Source organism: Crassostrea angulata, chromosome 10, assembly GCF_025612915.1.
Source record: "Crassostrea angulata isolate pt1a10 chromosome 10, ASM2561291v2, whole genome shotgun sequence".
Classification (NCBI taxonomy): Eukaryota; Metazoa; Mollusca; class Bivalvia; order Ostreida; family Ostreidae; genus Magallana; species Magallana angulata.
In genome coordinates this window covers 3,674,785-3,694,291 of record NC_069120.1, presented here as the reverse complement: position 1 = coordinate 3,694,291, position 19,507 = coordinate 3,674,785, and the positions used below count along the sequence as shown (strand labels likewise).

Genomic DNA, 19,507 nt, shown 5'->3' with positions numbered 1-19,507 from the left:
TTATTGTTTATATTAACATCTTTCTTTAACTAATTAATAATTTGATTATGAAAAGTTAGTAAAATTCACTAAATTACTGTTAATGTACAAAAGAACGTTAGCTAAAAGAAACAGCCAAATCGTCTCCTGTGAGACTTTGAGTCTGGCATCGTCATGATTATTTCGTGCAGTCCGGGATTTTACTAAGGTCGCTGTAGGTTTAGTCCAATCGATAAACAGGGCGTGTCAATTTCAGTCCTGTCACTTTCAGCCGCTGTAGATTTCGACCAATCGATAAATAGGGCGTGTATATTTCAGTCGGGCTGTTTCTATAGAGCTATGAATTAGCTATAAGTTTCCGTAAGAAATAGATGAAATTATGCTTGGTAGATGTAAATATAATGGAATAAATAACTTATACAAGTTGAGATCAAATTAGTAAAAAAAAAACACCCAAAAAAAACGGTTGTACATGCACCGGTGCACCGGTGGCTCGAACACCTTAACCAATAGGTAGTAGGTCTCCGTGGAGCCACTGAGCCAAGCATTTGCGCAATTAATATTTTCCGCGGTACAGAGATTAGCGGAAAATATTTGTCTTGTTGATTCGAGTAGAAAATTGTATCCAATGAAATTCATAGTTACGAGTCACGTGGTGACGAGTGTATGATTGGTATTCGATTAGCACGAGAAATCAGTTCTAGCCCGTCTCCTGACAAAGACGCATCAAATTTTCATCAATAAAGTTTTTATTTTTTATTAAACTTACTTTAGAAGTTTAGAATTTTCATACTTTTGTCGCAAAGTCCCTGCACTACCTTGGAGATGGCGCGCATTTGCGATTTGGACATGGTTTGGGACACAGGTTTCCAGAGATTTTTCTATTTAATAGTTTTTAGCTCACCTGAGCTGAAAGCTCAAGTGAGCTATTCTGATCACAATTTGTCCGTCGTCCGTCAGTCCGTCCGTCCGTCTGTAAACTTTTACATTTTAAACTTCTTCTCTAAAACCGCTTATCCAATTTCAATCAAATTTGGCACAAAGGATCCTTATGGGAGGGCGAATATAAATTGCAGAAATAAAAGTCCGATCTGTATTCAAAGCGGAGAAAACCTTGAAACTGTAGAAAAAGGGGGGGGTTGCATTCTTAAAAATCTTCTTCTCAAGAACTACTGATTCCAATTCAACGTAGTTTAGCATAAATTATCCTTATGGGAAGGAAAATATAAATTGCAAAAATTAAGGTCTAATTCTGTTTCAAATCTGAGTTATTACGAAAATAATAATAAAGGAAAGGCGTGTTTCAGCTTTGGCATCCGGTAAAATGGGTAGGCAAGACTTGGCCTGGGCAAAACAAAAGATTGGCAGTTATTAATCTGCCAATCTCATTAAAATTTCAGGATATTTGATGGACCAGTATATTTGTATTCGCTGTAAATATTGCTGCAAAATAATGCGTATTTGGAATTGACGATTGCCGATCTGCCCCGGCTTTTATTTTGCCACGACCCGGGTTTGCATACCCATTTTACCAAGACTCGTATTCCATACTTCTAAAACGAGGTTCTTTGTTTAAAGCAGCCATGACATTATACGAAAAAGGGTCGATCTGACTATGATGAATTTTGCTTGTTATGCAACAGTTCGCGTATGAAGGGAAATTTTTGAAATATGCAAAATATATTGGTGCCGATTTTGTGAAGTAAATTGAGGCTAAATATTTGAATGCGTTGCCAGTTTTCAAACATGACGTTGGTGTTAGCTTGTTCTGATTTTCGTTTCGTTTTCATTATTTATGCTTTGAAACCTGGGAACTATCGTCTGTATTTCGTGATTTTTACGTATCAAATCAAACAGAGACTTCGGTAAATCAAACAGTTAACTGTTTACCTGCGCAAATTAAGCAAGATCTGATGTATCAAAAAAGTACTGAAATACAATTCATTCTATCGGTAATTTGGCATTATCTTTAGCGTAATGGTAGATTAATGCAATAGGTTTTGTTGAGATGCTCGGCATTTTCTCGAGTTTATTCAGTTTAAATAGAGTTTGATATCGCTGACGGAAATATGTAGGTATATACATGTATATATATGATTCATTTCGAAAAAATAAATTGTGTTCTTTATTTGTTATAGTGTATGTTTCTTGTGTTTAATTGTTTACAATTTCTATTTACTAATCTTAAAAACTAAACATTAAAAAAGTAATAAATTTATCAATATTTATTAAGAAAATTTTCAAAGTCCGTTCTTCCAGAAACCAACTTTAACAACTTAATGTATTTTAAACTTAACCTTTTTTCGTCATTATTACTCCTACTGTACATGTGATCCTTGACTCTTTGTGTACATTTGTATAAACTGATTTTGAACCTCAAATACCAGTGAACTGGTCTTGAGTGAATAAAAGAATTAAAAATCTTAGGCCATTCGTTTTTCCCATTTTAAATGCTGAATAGGAAATACCAAGTTAAAAATCTTAAGCTGAATGTAATAAACTCAAGTGAACAAAATATGACTCAAACCTAGCAAAATTTTGAGCTCTGTATCTTGCTTATAATTCTACGATTGACGCTGAAATTTTGGTTGAACATTAGAAATTCTATATGAATTAGAGTATGTTAAATACTTGTACAAACAAAATAAAAGAATGATATTCTGTATATACCGGTACCTACTCTCTGGGGCCCCCTCTTTATACAATAAATAACGTGAAATCTACATCAATTTTGATAGTTTTTCAGACACGAGTAAATAAAAACGACATCTTTTAAAACAGTTTCTATAGTTCTGACACATTTCTGTTGCGGGGATAAAGTAATTATCGCTATTCCTAAGAAAATATTACAGCGGAAAATTATCCTGGTTTGTACGCAAGGTAAATAACAGTCATTTAATTATAATGGAGAAGACAAATTAAATTTTTGAATGTTTTTAATTTGAGGAATTGAGCACATTGAGGTACAATTTTCTTCTTCACATCTATACATGTAGGATTTTTTAAATAAAATACAATAACTATTATATTTTTTAAAAAAAATGCAATAACTAGTAAGTAGTTGATGAAAAAAATGTACCTATATGCTCTCGTATATTTTGATCGCTTTACAAAGTGGGGGGGGGGGGGGGGGGCAGAACGAAAATATAGGGAATTGGAAGTTAACAACTTAACAGTGTACCCCTACCAAATGTTTAGTTTTATATCTTGCATAGGATTTTCTTATTCTGGTAAAAAATAGTATTTCATGAAGGTACAATGTCAAAGATTACGTGTATGCAAAAATAAGTGTAAAATTCGAATACTTGACAATATTTATTTTTTGTTATTCTACCGAGGGACCATATGGCACAATATCTTTTGAACGCCCATTGTTGCTCAGGTGAGCGATGTGGCCCCATGGGCCTCTTGTTCTATTTTGGGGTTTTTTCTGGCCGGTCACGTCGTCGATGAAAGGATCAAATTTTGTTTAAAAAAGGGGTGAGGCAGTGCTTTTTATATATCATTTTATGTACATGATACATTTTTGTATTGTTCAGCTTAAAAATAAACTCCCGGCTCCCCCGTATGCATTCTGGGCTAGTCGGCAAATATATATTTGTTTGTCATTTTTGTAAGAATAGATAAGACTATTAATTAAGTTTGTCAATATAAAAGGTAGATTTAAAGTACGAATAAAACTATTCTGGAAAATTAAGAGTTATCCAACATTGCTGAGGATCGGAGACGTTAAAAAAAATGTGTGAGTCAGAGACGGGTCCAGCAATATGGAAAGGGGGGGGGGTGTCCAACCGATAAAAATCAATAAATCAGTAAGATTTAACAAACATTTATGTCGTCACTATCTATGTCAACATCAGAGTGCACTGCATTAAGGCATAAGTAAAACGAATGCTTGTACTTATACATTTCTCATACGAAATAATTCCAGTCCACCTTTAAATAACCAATGTTTTAAAGCATTTTTTAAAAGATAATTATAGTATTTAGGTTGTAGATAGGAAATATTACCTTTAAATAAGCATTAAAAATGTTCAATTCATACTCCAGAAAAAGGGAAAGGTTCCGACCCTAGACCCCCTCCCCTGGATCCACCCAGCCAATGCCAGCCTCTATTTGAATTGTCAGACCCTTTTTCTAGCACATCAGGAAAATACTTACAACCTTTCGCCTGCCCTTTCTGAGTTGCGCGCCTTGCAAAAAAATATTTTAGGGTTGGTTCTTTAGTGAGATAAAAAGGAGTAAAGTTGCATAATGGAAAGATAAATACTAGTATAAGCATTAATTTTCAATATTGCTTTTACCTACAGTATGTTTGATTTTTGGGTTTTTAATCCCCCCCCCCCCCCCCTTTTTTAACGATATATAGAAATCGTATATATAGAATAGACAGGCTCCTATATGGATGTATATGATTAATAACCTGAAATTTTTACATTTAATAATGATGTATATTTCGAATTTTACTTTTTCACCAAGATCTTCATCGCTGCCCTGTAACATTTCAATCGAGATCGGATCGAAATTAGCATTAGTCTCTGAAATGTTAGCTTATAATTATTTAACAAATATTTCTTTTTACATTATTTCCACATGATTTTTTTTTCATTTATATGATAAATGTATACTCGAGTCTTCTTGGTATGTTTTATTTGATATATTTTATAATACATGTACATTAATTAAAAGCAAAATCTAAGCTTTTAAAAGTGTTTAGTTGCATTCAAAACATTTCTGTTAACAAACAATATTTGGAGCTTATATTGGTCTTTCAAAGTTGAAATCGCTTTTCAAATGAGGTACTATTATATAAATAGTGCCTGTTTGGGAGGGTAACAGTTGAAATTGACACCCCGAGAAAACCATTGTCAACCGACGCGAAGCGGAGGTTGACAATGGTTTTCGAGGGGTGTCAATTTCAACTGTTATCCTCCCAAACAGGCACTATTTATTTTGTTATACTGAATGTCTTTTTTAAAATTTTTAAGAAAATTTTACTGCTTTTATATAGGAATAACGTGAATTCTACAGCGAACCGTACGCGCATAATTTTCGCGCATGTAACATTTTTTAATGTTACCCGTTGCCAAGTGCGTTGCTAACGCTGAGGGTAATAGTAAATATTATTAACTGCGTCTTAACCAATCAGATTTCAGTATTTAACATGAAAGTATAACAAAAAGATCTAAGAGATGATTTTATAGTTGGTCTGGTATTACTCCTCAGCCTTTCCTCGGTCAAAATAGGAAAAGTTGAACATTCGATGCTGTATTCTCCAATAAAATATATTGCTTTAATTAAAAATATAATGCAATTTCTACATGTACATGTATATTCACATTTTTAAAAATACATTAAATACATTTACACAACGTCTGATAAATTCGGGATCTGATAAAAAGTATCCACAACAATCTTGAATATTGGGTAAGAGTAGAACACAAAAGCAAAGTACTGTACATATATTATGCTAAGGAAGCAGTGAAGCTTTGAATTCATCTTTTTGTCCGGGAACCGAATGGGCCAAAATCCCGTGGCTAGCCTAGAGAGTACTAGTGCTTTAGAATTTGCGGACTTGTATAACAGAAACATTTTTCTTGTTTACGGGTTTCTCGGCTGGGGGTCTCGCATCATTTGAAGGAGTGGGCTTTGATTCTGTTTCATTGTGGTATACCGGTAAGTTTATTCCTGTGTTCTCTGTTGTCTTGAGAGTGTCTTCTATTTTCTTTGTATACGGTTGACGCATAATATGATCATCTGCCTCCTGTTTATCGTCATCTTTGACAACATCGAGACTGTCAGTATTCTGTTTCACTTCCGGTCCGTCCCCTCTTTCCGGTGTCGTTACGGTTGGCTGTTTGTTGTCGTCATCAGAACTTAATACAGTGCTTTTTGTTGACTCGGTCCCGCCCTGGGATTTCTGCGATGCAGTCACTGTCTTCTCATTCACAGTATGCCGTGTGTGAGCTTCCTTCTCAGTGAGACCATTAACTTCTTTTGACTCGACACCGGGAGGGATTCTGTCGACTGGTTCGGACATTACTAACTTGTCCTCTTTAGATTCTATTTCGTGATAAATGTGTTGGTCTTTTGTTTCGCTACTACGGCGATTTTCAAAGTTTTTGGGTTTTTCGGTCACTGTGAATGGTATTTGAGGCCCTTTGCTCTGGTTGATCTCATATAAAATGTTACTGTTGTACTTTTTTGCAGTGTTACCATCAGGAATATCAGAATTCTTTCTACGTCTTCTTATAAACAATGAAAGTTAAACATCAGAATATATAAGTAATTGTTTGCAGAAATCAAGACGAAGCACATTGTAATGTCAAACCTTACCTGATGACGAAAATACCAATACCAGCGAACAGAGCCACCAAAATCAGGACAGGAACAACTATTGCAACAATTTGACCTGAATTATCATCTGAAAGCAAACACGAATAGACTCTATAAAATGATATTTCATTTAGCTTTTAAAAATAAGTTTTGCCTCAAAGGCAGTACTAACTTATCAAATAATGGGTACGAGCATATCACATATTTTGAAACTTTCGTAAATACCCGATAATTTGGTACCAATTTGAGCGCACATGAACAGTTAATTAATGGTATTCCACAAACATCCTTTAATCATCACCTTTTATGGAGAAACAGAAGCTCACCTATTCCTTGATTGAAAAAAAACACAGAAGCTTCGATTTCCTTCTTTATGGTTTGCTTTTTATCTTTTTATGAAAATAAAGGCATTACCGATTGCTCTCTGTAAAGCAATGCCGGAGAAAAACCGCTGATCCATCCAACTCCATGCCATTCCATGCCTGTGTGTTTCAATTTGGTGTAGCGGTAGAGGAATTTTCTGTCCGTTCTTTCTTTGAGTGTGTTTCACAAACTGTAGCATGTGTCTCTTAGCAACTGTAACAAGCCTCTGTTTAACAACTGTAGCAAGCATCTCTAAGTAACTGTAGCGTCACTTTCCACCCATGTCTGTGTGGGTTCAAGTTTGAGTAGCTGTTAAAGCATCTTTAAACTGTTCCTTGTTTGTGCATTTCACAAATCTTTGTTGTAATACATATACATGTAGTTCTTACCGTCTCCATTCAGTGTGTGTCATTAGGCTTACTATATATAGTAGCCATACCGTCTCCATTTAGTGTGTCATTAGGTTGGCTATTTGGGATATATATATATATATATATATATATATATATATATATATATATATATATATATATATATATATATATATATATATATATATATATATATATATATATATCTATCTATCTATCTATCTATCTATCTATCTATCTATCCATCTATCTATCTATCTATATATAAGGTAACAATGGAACATTCCCTTACCGTCGCCTGTTTTTGGAGCCGGGGTCTGTGTGGGTGTCTCTGATGTGGTTGATGTCACTACAGGTACAGACAGATGGTCAGTCTTGAATAAAACAAACTCCATCAGTTATTAACCTTGTTCAATATAAAACTGTTTTTAATAATGTAATTATACACATTGTTTACCTACATTTCCACACACTGCTGTTGCTTTCCGTGAGGTACTACTACACTCTGTAACATACAAACATCCCGCCGACTGCTCAAAACAAATACTGCAATCCAACAAGTATCCGAATGAGTCTCTTCCTGAAAAAAAGTCAAAATTATCAAATGAATTCTTAGTATATTAAATTCTCTTTTAAGGCCCTTTCCCAATTTGGCGCACGAGCACAACAATTTGCGATCGGAATGTTTTAGCTTCGTATGAGCTCTCGCGTACGTTGCACTATGTCTCGTATTCGTTGCATGCGTTTTAGTGGTCGCATCAAGTCTAATGCGATCGCAATGCAACGCATGAACGAACGTCTTACAACATTTTTTGTACTCGTAAGAGTGATGCACGATTTTCAAAAGGTCGTAAGATGAATCGAAGCTGTCTGAGCGTGTCTATGCGTGTGTTTCGCGACCACGAGACTGTTGCTCAAAGTGTCTCATGCAATCTTGCAAAGTTTTACTACCATTGCAGGATTTATCAGCTTCAATTTGCCATGCTTTGTCTCTAATATAATATATACCCTGTATAAGCATCTCTGTTTCAGACTCTGAAAGACCCTAAAAATACTTAATGAATTTGTTTTTTTACAATGTTTTACAGACTTTGTATATAGACTAAAGACCTGACCTCTGTCGGTGGTGAGGAACACCTGTCTGGCCACCCCCAGCCAGGTCTCCGGTGTGTTACTCCGGATGTCGTACAGCCGCCTACACAGTTTCCCCGAGTCCTCACTCAGACTGATGTTCCCGTACATGTAGCCCATTCTGTCCCTGCACTCTACATACGTCTCGCTCCAAGATTTAAAATTCTTTTCATCCGGAGCAAGCGATTTATTTGTACTTGCTGCAAGAAATAAATGCCTGAATACTAACATATGTTAATCTCTCTCTCTCTCTCTCTCTCTCTCTCTCTCTCTCTCTCTCTCTCTCTCTCTCTCCTTTTCTACCTTCGGACTGGCAGATACGACCGAGATCCTCGGTACAGTTGTCCGTGTGGATCTGACTCCATTGCTCGTAACATCCCAACACCAGGCAGTTCACCGTGACCTCTGTATACAAATTGAAAATGTATAAATGACAATTCAAAAGAGAATAAAACTATAAATACACAACCAGCTAATAGCGTCGTACTTCTGCTTCTCTGGCCCTCATTATTTAAATAAAACCAAGGTAATTTTCGGGACTAACACTGCTATTTAACATCTTACATAAAACACAGTAAAAACTTCAATCCAACAACGTTTATCATATGTACTAGCATTCATTTGCAATCCTAAATAAAATAATTTGAAACTTCCCTCTACGTCACGTGACTTTCTATAATCACAGTAAACTAACAATACTTAACAATTATGTTAAATCAAAAAAAAGATACACAAACCGAGAACAACCCTAAGAAAGAAAATTTCGAGGGAAATCTGAAATTTATATGATTCATTAAATATGATTAATGATATTAATATAAACAGCCAATGATTTAAAACACATTATATAACACTAGAATATGTAGAACCTTACCGCTCTGGAACTGCTCTCTGGGTGTGACTCTGTAAACGTTGAAGGTGTCGCTTCCTCCGCAGTCGTTCACGTGACTATCATCGTCAGCAGAGCAGTTCCGGTCACAGCGAGAAGGGGACACGCCCTCAATATTTGGAGACTCCCTCAAACACAGGCATGTGGTGCCCTGGAGGAGAGCATACATAATGAGTAATGGCAATTATTGAAAGATAATTGGGAAATAAACAGCCATTAATTAGACACTTAGATAAAATTATAAAAGATTGGACGAGTCTGAATTAGAAAACGTCCATGTTGTTATTAAATATTGCAGCGCAGTAGTAGCCCTTACTTTAGTGGAACCAAATATAAACGATTAGTACGAGATAAGAAAGTTAAAATCAAAATAGATAGAAAAAAATAAATGATTACTATGATGTACAGTAAAGACTTATCTTACGAAACGTGTATTGTCCTACTTCACTACATTACCTGTAAGGCAAAGCTCCTGTACCCACACCTTTCCTGACAGAGGCCCACCGAGCCCCTGTCCAGTGTGTATGAGGGCGGAACCTCAAGGTCACGTATATCCTGGTCGTCATAACAACCTGCAAGACGCGCAACACTCAACGGTATCAGAAACAGGCGCTAAGTAAATCCGCCACAGATCTCGATCTAATTGAATACACTTTACTGCATCTTCGACACACAATGAGACAGCTTGAAGCAGCTCAAAGTTGGTTATACGCTCGTCATTCCCTGATAAAAGCTCACTGGTTTTTTTTTAGATAAACTGGTTTTAACATTTGTGCCATCTTAATTTTTTTAACTGTCTAATGAGAAAGAAAATCATATGATATATACTAATTGTTGTGTTTTGGCACCAAAAGTTCTTACTTTAGTCTGCTAAATAACTTCTAGTACATGCATTGTGATTTGGCACTTTTAGAACCATTTTAAGAAGACCTTGGACTTTCGGCTGGACGTAGCAATCTATTTCTTTCGTCAAAACAAGTTAAAATGACGTGGTTTCAAGCAAAATAAGCACCGATTGCGTAGTCTAAGCTCAAAAGACAGACAAATCTGGTTGATTTCAAAGAGCAATGGCTGAGTGGCCAGCAATGAAACAGACAGGCCTACGTCACATTGCTGTTTGACACAACAACCCAAAGTCCAAGCTCTTGTTAAAATGGTTCTTATTCCAAGTTGAGTTTGCTAACTGTTGTGTTAAAGCACAAATAGTTTTAAGTTGAGTCTGATAACTATTTTGCTAAAGCACCAATGGTTCTAATTAAGTTGATTCTGCTAACTATTGTGATAAAGCACCAATTTTTGTTATGGCAGCAATAGCCTAGGTTGAGTCTGCTATCGTGTTTATGCAACGATAGCTTAAAGTCGTGTCTGCTTATCATTGTGTTACTGCAACTGTAGCTCCATGTCCAGTTTACTAATGCATTGCTTTAACGCACTAATAGTTCCAACTGAGTCTACTAACCGTTTTGTCAAAGTACCAATAGTTCTAATTGAGTCTACTAACCATTGTTTAACCAATACCTATAAGTTTAGTCTACAAACTGTCATGGCACCAACAGCTGAGTCTTACCCAGGACGTGGATCCAGTCGGAGAGCCGGTGGTGGTATCCCGTCCAGTGGGGAATAGGAAAGCCCGCCCTGGTCCCCGGGATCAGGCTAGAGTTACGGTTCCTGCAGAACGTGAGTGCCTCCGTCCAGGTTAGCTGTTCAGTTGAGGTTATAAGATCCTCCCCTTCAACAGAAGACCAGCCATAGCTAGGGGTAATATGTATACACAGAAGTAAGCTTGTTAGGACTAGAGAGTCCATCTCTCTCCAGAAGGGGCTCTATGACTCTTAACAAAGGCAGACACATTGGCATTGCATATACATAATTAAGACGCGATTTCTGCCTTAAATCAATATTTTTACACTCCGGTCTGTAAACAGTTTGGCCAACAAGGGTACCCATTTGGCAGAAAGTTTGTGTAAAGAGAATTACTCTAATCTCTTTGTTTTCCATATTATCACAGATTCATCTCTTCCTCACGCTGATAATAATATCATTCATAGTTTGAGAGAAAAGATTGAAGTTTTAAAACACCGTCCATGTCTGATTGAAAATGCACCAGCTGCACAATGCACAATGTGTACATGGTCACGGATGATTTAACACAACGTATAATACATGTTGATTAAAATATAAAGGAGACCCTTATATAATATAGAAGTTAAGATATACATTTTATTACTTTATTTACCTTTGTTGACAACTACCAACAGGAGGAGGGTCACTATGACCCCTTTTGCCATATCTCTCCTTGGGGGTCTGGTCAGACACAAAGGCGTTCCTCGGAGAACCGGTCTGTTTCTACTTCCGTGTACGGGTAAAACTCTCCTGCTCTCAGTTTAAAATTCAACAGCTCGTTACAACACAACAGCGGCGATGTGAATACCTACTGCACATGTACACCAGGGAGAGTTTGGGGCTGGGTCTTTTGTCGGTGTTCGTGAAGTCGCCACATTTGTATTGCTGTAGAAATACCTGTCAGGAAGTTTACAGATATTGAAAGCCTCGTTGTTCGATATTAACGGAGCTATCACGTAAATGACATCACTGATAGTGTTGTGTGTTCCTCATACCATCCTTCACAAGTTAAACGACAGTTAAATGCCACATTGAGTAATTTCAAGACGCCGATTTAGAATTTACATTCTTCTGCTTTAAATTCTACATAACTTTTAAAAAGAATATATATTTCAAAACGTTTGAAACAAGATGAGTAGGGTTAAGGAGGTTGCAAAATGACGATAGATAGATATACATGTAGTTGCTTTTCTACAGATTGTTTGAATCAAATAGCATTAAAAAACGTTTTCTGCAGTTAATTGATAAGAGAGAATGTCCGATGAAGAGTGTGGTTTGGCCGCTTGTGTCGCCGTGTTGCTACAACGCCTTGATGGGCCTGTTTACTGTTTGGCTGTTGGTCTCGTGGTTTATCATAAACCCAGATGATTCAGAAAATTGTCTCTGGTCTGTTTTTATACACCTTATATGGTCTCAATTGTCGTCCATTGTTACCTAACTAAAAATATCTTGGGTTAAGTACATGCTGTGTGGTGAACATCAGGTCCACACAAGTTTTTAAATACAGGCACATAACTCAGGGGGGACAGCCTACCCCGCCCCTTTTTCTCGCAGCAACGAATTTTCTCAAATTAACATATAAAAAATTGAATTATCTTGGATTTGCACCACCCCCCACCCCCCCCCCCCCCCCCCACTTTTTTGGGAGCATGTAAAAAATCGGTCATCAGAAATAAAAATGTCTGCCTTCCAATCGGTAAACATTCACAAAAGTCATAGTCACACATGGACAGATATAATTTGTTTTATACAGATAAATGTCACCATTGATATTACAAGTAACTAAAAGTCTGAATATCCATGAAGATTTTTTATCCTTCTTACTCCCTAAGAAAAACAAATGACCTCTGTAAAACTTTTTTCAAAATTTCATATTTTAAAGCTAAAACTTTTATGGGTTTTCTTCACATATTACATAAACACATCGATTTTTCGACTAGCATCACACTTAAAGTATGGCAACCTAGTTAGCCTTACTTTACCGAATATAACTGCCTGTGGTATGATCATCTTTTCCGCGAAGAGGTAAATCATTCGTACTTTTGACTTTAATTTGAATCAAAAGATTGCTGTAACTCAATCCCAGTTTTCGCCCACATCAAACTGAAACCCAATACATGAACTTCTTTTCAGACAAAACAAATGTAAACCACACCATTAGGTTCTGCTTTGACTGAATTTGATTCTTAAAACTTCTTACAATGGAGGTGTGTTTTGTTACACCTAACCGTTACAGCATTCCTATTCTCCCAGTCCCAACTGTTGTGGTGGCTTTGATTTGGTTGTTGCCTTATGTTAAATTTTTATAGATTCATTATACTGGACCCCCCCCCCCCCATTGTTTGGTAGGGACTTTCACGAGAAAAAATGCAATATAAACCATCCTCATCTATTCAAGCCAATGGCTTCCTATCCGTACTCTACTTAACAAAAGTGTATATTGGCCAACGTCGTTGTATTAATTAAATTGGCCCAAAGTAAATTACAAGACCAAATCGTTACCTATAGGTACCATTTGGAATGACTTTCTGTACATGGCTTATTCTATTACAGTAGTTTCCGGTTATACAGTGCTTGTTCTTTTATTGTACATCACTGGTTGCACAATGCTTATCTCGTTACCGCTTATTCTGTTATACATGTAGTGCAGTTAACGGCTGTACGGTGCCTAATCTGTTAGAGTACAGTTACAGGTTGAACAATGATTATTTTATTACAACACAGTTACCGGTTGTACGATGCTTAATCTGTTAGAGTACAGTTACAGATTAAATAATGATTATTCTATTACAGTACAATTACCGGTTAGACTATGCTATGTTACGGTACAGTAACCTGTTGTACAATGCTGGTTTGAACATATTTTATTGTATATATAATATACAAAGGGTTCGAACAAAAGTTCTTCCAATTTACTGGGAATGCTATATCTGTTATAGTTAAGTCACCAGTTGTACAATGCTTATAATCTGATAGCAGTAACCAGATGCACAACGCTTGTTCTGTTAAAGAACAGCGAGCTCTTGTATCATGCTTATTCTGTTATAGTACAGTTACGGGTTTTACAATGTGTATTCTACTATAGTACTGGTATTGTATATTCTTACAGTACAGTTATTGGTTGTACAATGCTTATTCTATCATAATGCAGTTACAGGTTGTCCAATGCTATATCTGTTATAGTAAATTTACTGGTTGTACGATGGTTATTTTGTTACAGAACAGTTATTGGTTGTATGATGCTTATTTTGTTATAGTACAGTTACCGGTTATAGTGCTTATTCTGTTACAGTTAAGTTACCAACGATAGTGTTTATTCTGTAACAGTACAGTTACCGGCCAAAGTGTTAATTCTTTTATAGTAAAGTTACCGGCCATAGTGTTTATTCTGTTACAGTACAGTTACCAGCGATAGTGTTTATTCTCTTACAATACAGTTACCAGTAATAGTGTTTATTCTGTTATAGTACAGTTACCGGCAATAGTGTTTATTCTGTTACAGTACAGTTACCGGCGAAAGTGTTTATTCCTACAGTTACCGACGATAGTGTTTATTATGTTACATTACAGTTACCAGTAATAGTGTTTATTCTGTTATAGTACAGTTAACAGCCATGGTGTTTATTTTGTTATTGTACAGTTACCGGCAGTGGTGTTTATTTTGTTATTGTACAGTTACCGGCGAAAGTGTTTATACTGTTATAGTACAGTTACCGACAATTGACTTTATTCCTACAGTTACCAGCGATAGTGTTTATTCTGTTATAGCATAGTTACCGGCTATGGTGTTTATTCTGTTACAGTATAGTTACTGGTAATAGGGTTTATTCTGTAATAGTACAGTTACCAGCGATGGTGTTTATTCTGTTACAGTACAATTACCAGTTAGACTATGCTATGTTACGGTACAGTAACCGGCCATAGTGTTTATTCTGTTACAGGTCAGTTACCGGCAATTGTGATTATTCTGTTATAGTACAGTTACCGGAAATAGTGTTTATTCTCTTACAATACAGTTACCAGTAATAGTGTTTATTCTGTTATAGTACAGTTACCGGCAATAGTGTTTATTCTGTTACAGTACAGTTACCGGCAATAGTGTTTATTTTCTTACAATACAGTTACCAGTAATAGTGTTTATTCTGTTATAGTACAGTTACCGGCAATAGTGTTTATTCTGTTACAGTACAGTTACTGGAAATAGTGTTTATTCTGTTAAAATAGTACAATTACCAGTTGTACAATTAAAGTACAGTGACCTGATATATAACTTTTTAAAGTAGTTACTGGGTGTACAATGCTTACTTCGTCAAAGTACTGTTACTAGTTTGACAGTAGTAGTCTCAATTCTAATCACGTTGAGGTTGGTTTCCTTATCTTTCATGGAAGTTTAGAGTACTTCTTTAGTTTAACTGTCAACTGTTTCTTGCGTTCTAAATTTACGCCAGTTACTCAGTTGTTAGATATAAAAATAAAAAAAAATTGTGACATTGGAGTTTTCTTCTTCAGACTGATTTTGAGTAGGATAATATTGCATGTGAAATTATGTTAACCACGTTTCTTGTGTTTCAGAATTTACAGAAATGCCTGTTTTTTTTAAACATTCGAAGTGCAGATGTGTGTACATTTATCTCATGGTTTAGATTTTAATTTTCGACATCCCATTAAGTCATGACACCCATTTATGCCTTCCATATCTGCAGAATTGTAGCTTTAAGGGAAAATAAGGAGTGTCAACCCTGTTTTTCTCATAAGGCTACAGTTCTGCAGCTATGCCTACCACAAGATGAAATTACATTAAACAAAATATGTGAGGCTAATACATGATAATTTAATATATTCTCACCTCGTTTTAACAAAGAACAATATGATACCAAATTAACTTATCCCAATGCCTAGAATATGACATACAGCAAGATAGTTATGAATTGTTTCAAATTTTAATCCTAACAGTTCACAATTCATCTTTTGAATGGCATAAAACTTTAACCTGGTGCTTTAAAGGAAGTGAACATGAAAAAATTATCAAGGGCTCAAATTTGTCTGTTTGATGTGTATAATGATATCTGAAAACCGTTTAGACAGAGCTTTCCTCAGTAAAAAGATATACCACTTAGAATAACTAATTCTTGCAATCCATGAGCGCCGCCATATTGTTAAAATCATTACCTCCCTGCTGGGTTATCTCTAAACATCTAAGAGAGGGCAGCACTGATGCTGCCGTCAGTGAGACACATTGCATTTTTACAAACGTTTAGTAACAGAGATAAAATGCCATCATCAAATTGTGAATGGAAACTTGAAAGGAATGTAAAGAGTTATCATTTTAAACAGTGTTTATGGAGGAAGATTTTGGATCTCAGAATGATGCATTCCCACCAGCAGTTAAATGTGACATGTAACTAGAATGGAATGTCCGTGGATCAGTGTTATTGTGACCTATTTTTTCTTGCACTCGGGAATTTCTTGTTTATGAGTTTGAGCATTATGTGTGCTACATAAATGAGCACACAAGGTGCATTGCACAGCATCCTGACTTTTAAAAAGTGTCTTAGTCCTGTTATTCTTCTGACAGCATAAACAGAACCGGCGTACATATCATCAAGATCTTATGTAAAAAAAAAAAATCAGAAAAATTTCCAGGGCATTTAAATAAAAAGTAACGGTAAGAAACCCCACAAAGAAAATGAAATTACAATTTTATATTAATTGAAATTGAAATCTAAAAACAACATTTTATTTATGACTGCCACATGCATCTCCGTACAAACATCTGGAATGTGATGGTTTTATATTTCACAAATTAATTTATCTATTCATTTTTTGTACAAATCATAAATAGTTATCTGAGGTTCATTTATAGAAATGCACTAAATCCTTGTCTTCTCATGACAGTACACAAAATGTTTCTTCACATCAAGGCATATTTTTTCTTTTATCAACTCTTTTATCAACTCTGTACATAAACACTGGCCTAGTTCCAACATTGACCCAGTCACCAGCAGCAATGTGGCTTATCTATGTCAGAGAACAGATGCATGCTGGGAAATAATGGATTACCTCCATAAATCTTTCACTGAGAGTGTTAAATTGATAAAATCTCTTTATAGAAATAAACAAAAAGGTAACAGACCTCATTTTTAAGTTTCAAAAGGCTTTTAAAATTTATTAAGCAACAATTATTTTTTTCATGTTCACTTCCTTTAAATATAAGATCTTTGAATTGTTACTGGTGCTTGTGCTTCTCTCTCTCTCTCTCTCTCTTTCTCTCTCGTTTAATGTCAGCAATGCCAGCCTGCAACAGAGCAAGACACGGTCACGTGATAACCATCCACATCCTCGGACAATCTCTGTCACCTCTGATTAAGGATCAACTTTCCCTTGGGATTGTACCATCAATGACTGAGCCAGTGTACAACATCAGGAGTTTGAATTCTGAGTCTTCATTCTCTCCTGGACTTGTCTCGCAGCCTCAATTTGGGACTTGTCACAATAGTCCTATAATACACATCATCATGCTTAAACTACAACAACTTAATTGATGCTTGTCTAGATTTTGATTAAATCAAATATTAGATTGCTTGTCTAATGAATACACTAATATTCTGACCCATCTGTAGACTTCCTAAAAGATTTATTTATCTCAATTGTATCAATTTGCTGTATAATAATTAAATTAACCAAAAGGATTTTATTTTTTACAAATGTACATGTATCAGATGGATACTAGAATTACTATTATATATAATACAATAATCAAATAGTGATACATTTCATTATATTTCATCGTAACAATGAATAATATAACATACAGGTGAATTAGCCTGTCACAGGGATCTGGACATTTTCACTTATTACATCCATTGTCTGACAATGGTTATAATCATAATTACATTACTGTATTGTTTTTAATGTATACACCCCCTGATGGCCCTTGAGTAGTGGGTAAACATACTATACAGTAATACATATAATGAATAGTTTCGTTGTATCAGTTCAACTACATCTAGATGGGCATACCCCTGTAACACAAATCATCAATGGTGGCTTACCTCCAGGAAAACTTTGGCCAGATTGCTCAGCCTGGTGTTTGTAGATTCAGAAAACCTCAGCATGCACTCTACTATGGGTAGGCATGTAATATCTTTTAAAGAAATAAGTCTTTATGCTAAATTTTATTAGGAATACATTTACATTTTAATAGAATTGATCTCTCGATCTCTCTCTCTCTATCTGATGAAATTGGTAATAATTTCCCCTTTCTTTTTTTCAGTTAATATCACAATGTCAAGGTAAAATGTTAATCAAATCCAATCATAAGTAGGGTCAATAAGCTCATTACAGACCTGATTTAGAGATAGGGGTCATCAAGTACATCAAAGTGGTAATAGCAGACAGGACCGTCTCCTCACATGGGCTACAATGACAGTCAGACAAGATAATCATTGGGATATTGAAATGGATTAGAAAATCAGACATTAATAATATGGACAATATGCATAATATGGACAATAGTTTGGAACAAAAAATATAAAAATATTGGTACATGTACTGATAACTGAATTTGTCTCTGAGGAAGGGACAACAGTTAAGCAGATGATGCTAACCTTGAGAGACACTTCATTACAAGTTTTACTCCATTGTTTTTCAAAATTTCTTCTTTGTTACTTTTATCTGTAATAAAAACAAACTTCTTATAAAGTCCAAATTATTGTGATTGTTGAATATACTGAATCTACTGTCACATTCATGAAATTGATAACAGTTGCTTTGCTTTAAATACAAACCTTAAATATTTATTGTGATATATGGTCTAAAATGTGTAAATAAAATAATCATTGTCATTTGACACAAGCAGCATACTATGCCACTTTTAATGTTAGCAGCCACTTTTGATTTGATCCAGTTATCAGTTGATAGCAGATTCTAGATATCAGTTTGTTTTTTGTTTGTTTGGTTTTTTTTGCGGGGGGGGGGGGGGGGGGGGGTTGTTGTTTTGGGTTGGGTTTTTTTTTTGGGGGGGGGGGGTTCCAATACATTTTACTAATTATTGAACAAAACATGAAGAAACAAAGACAGTTGTTGAGAACTCCCACTTTGGGTAAGTATACTTACCAAGACAAATATTACACAATCCCCCGATTCCAAACTCAACTAACTTCTCATCAGATTCATCCAAGCAATCTAAAGTAATATATGTCATGATTAGATTGTTTAAGGGTATGCACCAAGTGTGCTTGAGTGATGAATATAGAGATATGCAAAAAAATATAACCGTACCTAGGAAAAGGTCTATAACATTCAAAGTTCTCATATATTCATAGTTAACTGGATCATAAGCAAAGTTGGCCAAGTTTGCCAAAACTTCTTGCTTGCTTTCTGAAAAAAAAAAACAAGATAAGTTATCTTTCTACAAAGTTATGGACTTTAGACAAATACTTTTCGACCAAATACTCTGCAATATCAACTAAGCATTTCATTTTTTCTCATCGGGTTTGGCATTCAGAAAAAATACAAACCCAGGCTGTCTGTATCCTGAAATTCAGTCACCAACGATTGTAAATAGCTAAATCGACCTATTCCATGTGGCCCTGTTCTTTTTTGAAGTTGTTCTTTTGAGCTAAACATACTCAGACAGTTATCATAAGTAGTTTAGCATCTCTCGCTTTCAGGTCTGTTTTGTCAAATCTCTGACCTTCAACTTGAAGTAAACCATTTCCGGAGAAAACAAATATTGGTCAATCTAGTCACGTGTCATTGTTGTCGATTTTACAGGTCACATGTAGGTTAGAAAACATCTACAAACGAAAAGAAG

General features: G+C 35.5%; 2 protein-coding genes across 3 annotated transcripts; both read right to left on the bottom strand.

Moving 5' to 3' along the window:
* Window positions 1-5,258: 5,258 nt before the first annotated feature.
* Window positions 5,259-11,713, bottom strand: LOC128165014 (uncharacterized). Of its 2 annotated transcripts, none has more exons than XM_052829196.1 (10): window positions 11,306-11,713; window positions 10,637-10,798; window positions 9,526-9,641; window positions 9,055-9,220; window positions 8,484-8,585; window positions 8,165-8,380; window positions 7,511-7,629; window positions 7,342-7,423; window positions 6,316-6,403; window positions 5,259-6,224 (listed from the first exon to the last, which is right to left on the bottom strand). In XM_052829196.1, exons 1-10 carry the CDS (start codon window positions 11,355-11,357, stop codon window positions 5,540-5,542), a joined length of 1,788 nt encoding a protein of 595 aa, XP_052685156.1. In that variant the 5' UTR covers window positions 11,358-11,713; the 3' UTR covers window positions 5,259-5,539. The 2 variants fall into 2 exon arrangements, with proteins under 2 accessions (XP_052685156.1, XP_052685155.1); XM_052829195.1 differs by having other exon boundaries at window positions 5,259-6,227; window positions 11,306-11,712.
* A 3,788-nt stretch (window positions 11,714-15,501) lies between these two features.
* Window positions 15,502-19,352, bottom strand: LOC128165231 (armadillo repeat-containing protein 7-like). Its single transcript, XM_052829542.1, has 7 exons — window positions 19,212-19,352; window positions 18,973-19,071; window positions 18,808-18,876; window positions 18,300-18,366; window positions 18,039-18,109; window positions 17,745-17,836; window positions 15,502-17,190 (listed from the first exon to the last, which is right to left on the bottom strand). The coding sequence occupies exons 1-7, from the start codon at window positions 19,318-19,320 to the stop codon at window positions 17,113-17,115; spliced, it is 585 nt and encodes a 194-aa protein (XP_052685502.1). The 5' UTR covers window positions 19,321-19,352; the 3' UTR covers window positions 15,502-17,112.
* Between the last annotated feature and the right edge of the window lie 155 nt (window positions 19,353-19,507).

What these genes read in the sequence shown, in the direction of transcription:
- LOC128165014 (XM_052829195.1), bottom strand. Translation starts at nt 11,357, where the DNA reads ATGGCAAAAGGGGTCATAGTGACCCTCCTCCTGTTGGTAGTTGTCAAC. An exon ending in GTTGGTAGTTGTCAACAAAG is followed by an intron (nt 10,799 to 11,305) that starts GTAAATAAAGTA and finishes CTTCTGTTGAAG; the next exon opens with GGGAGGATCTTATAACCTCA. An exon ending in CAACAGCAGTGTGTGGAAAT is followed by an intron (nt 7,424 to 7,510) that starts GTAGGTAAACAA and finishes GTTTTATTCAAG; the next exon opens with ACTGACCATCTGTCTGTACC.
- LOC128165231 (XM_052829542.1), bottom strand. Translation starts at nt 19,320, where the DNA reads ATGTTTAGCTCAAAAGAACAACTTCAAAAAAGAACAGGGCCACATGGA. An exon ending in TCAGGATACAGACAGCCTGG is followed by an intron (nt 19,072 to 19,211) that starts GTTTGTATTTTT and finishes TTTTTTTTTCAG; the next exon opens with AAAGCAAGCAAGAAGTTTTG. An exon ending in GTAATGAAGTGTCTCTCAAG is followed by an intron (nt 18,110 to 18,299) that starts GTTAGCATCATC and finishes CTGTCATTGTAG; the next exon opens with CCCATGTGAGGAGACGGTCC.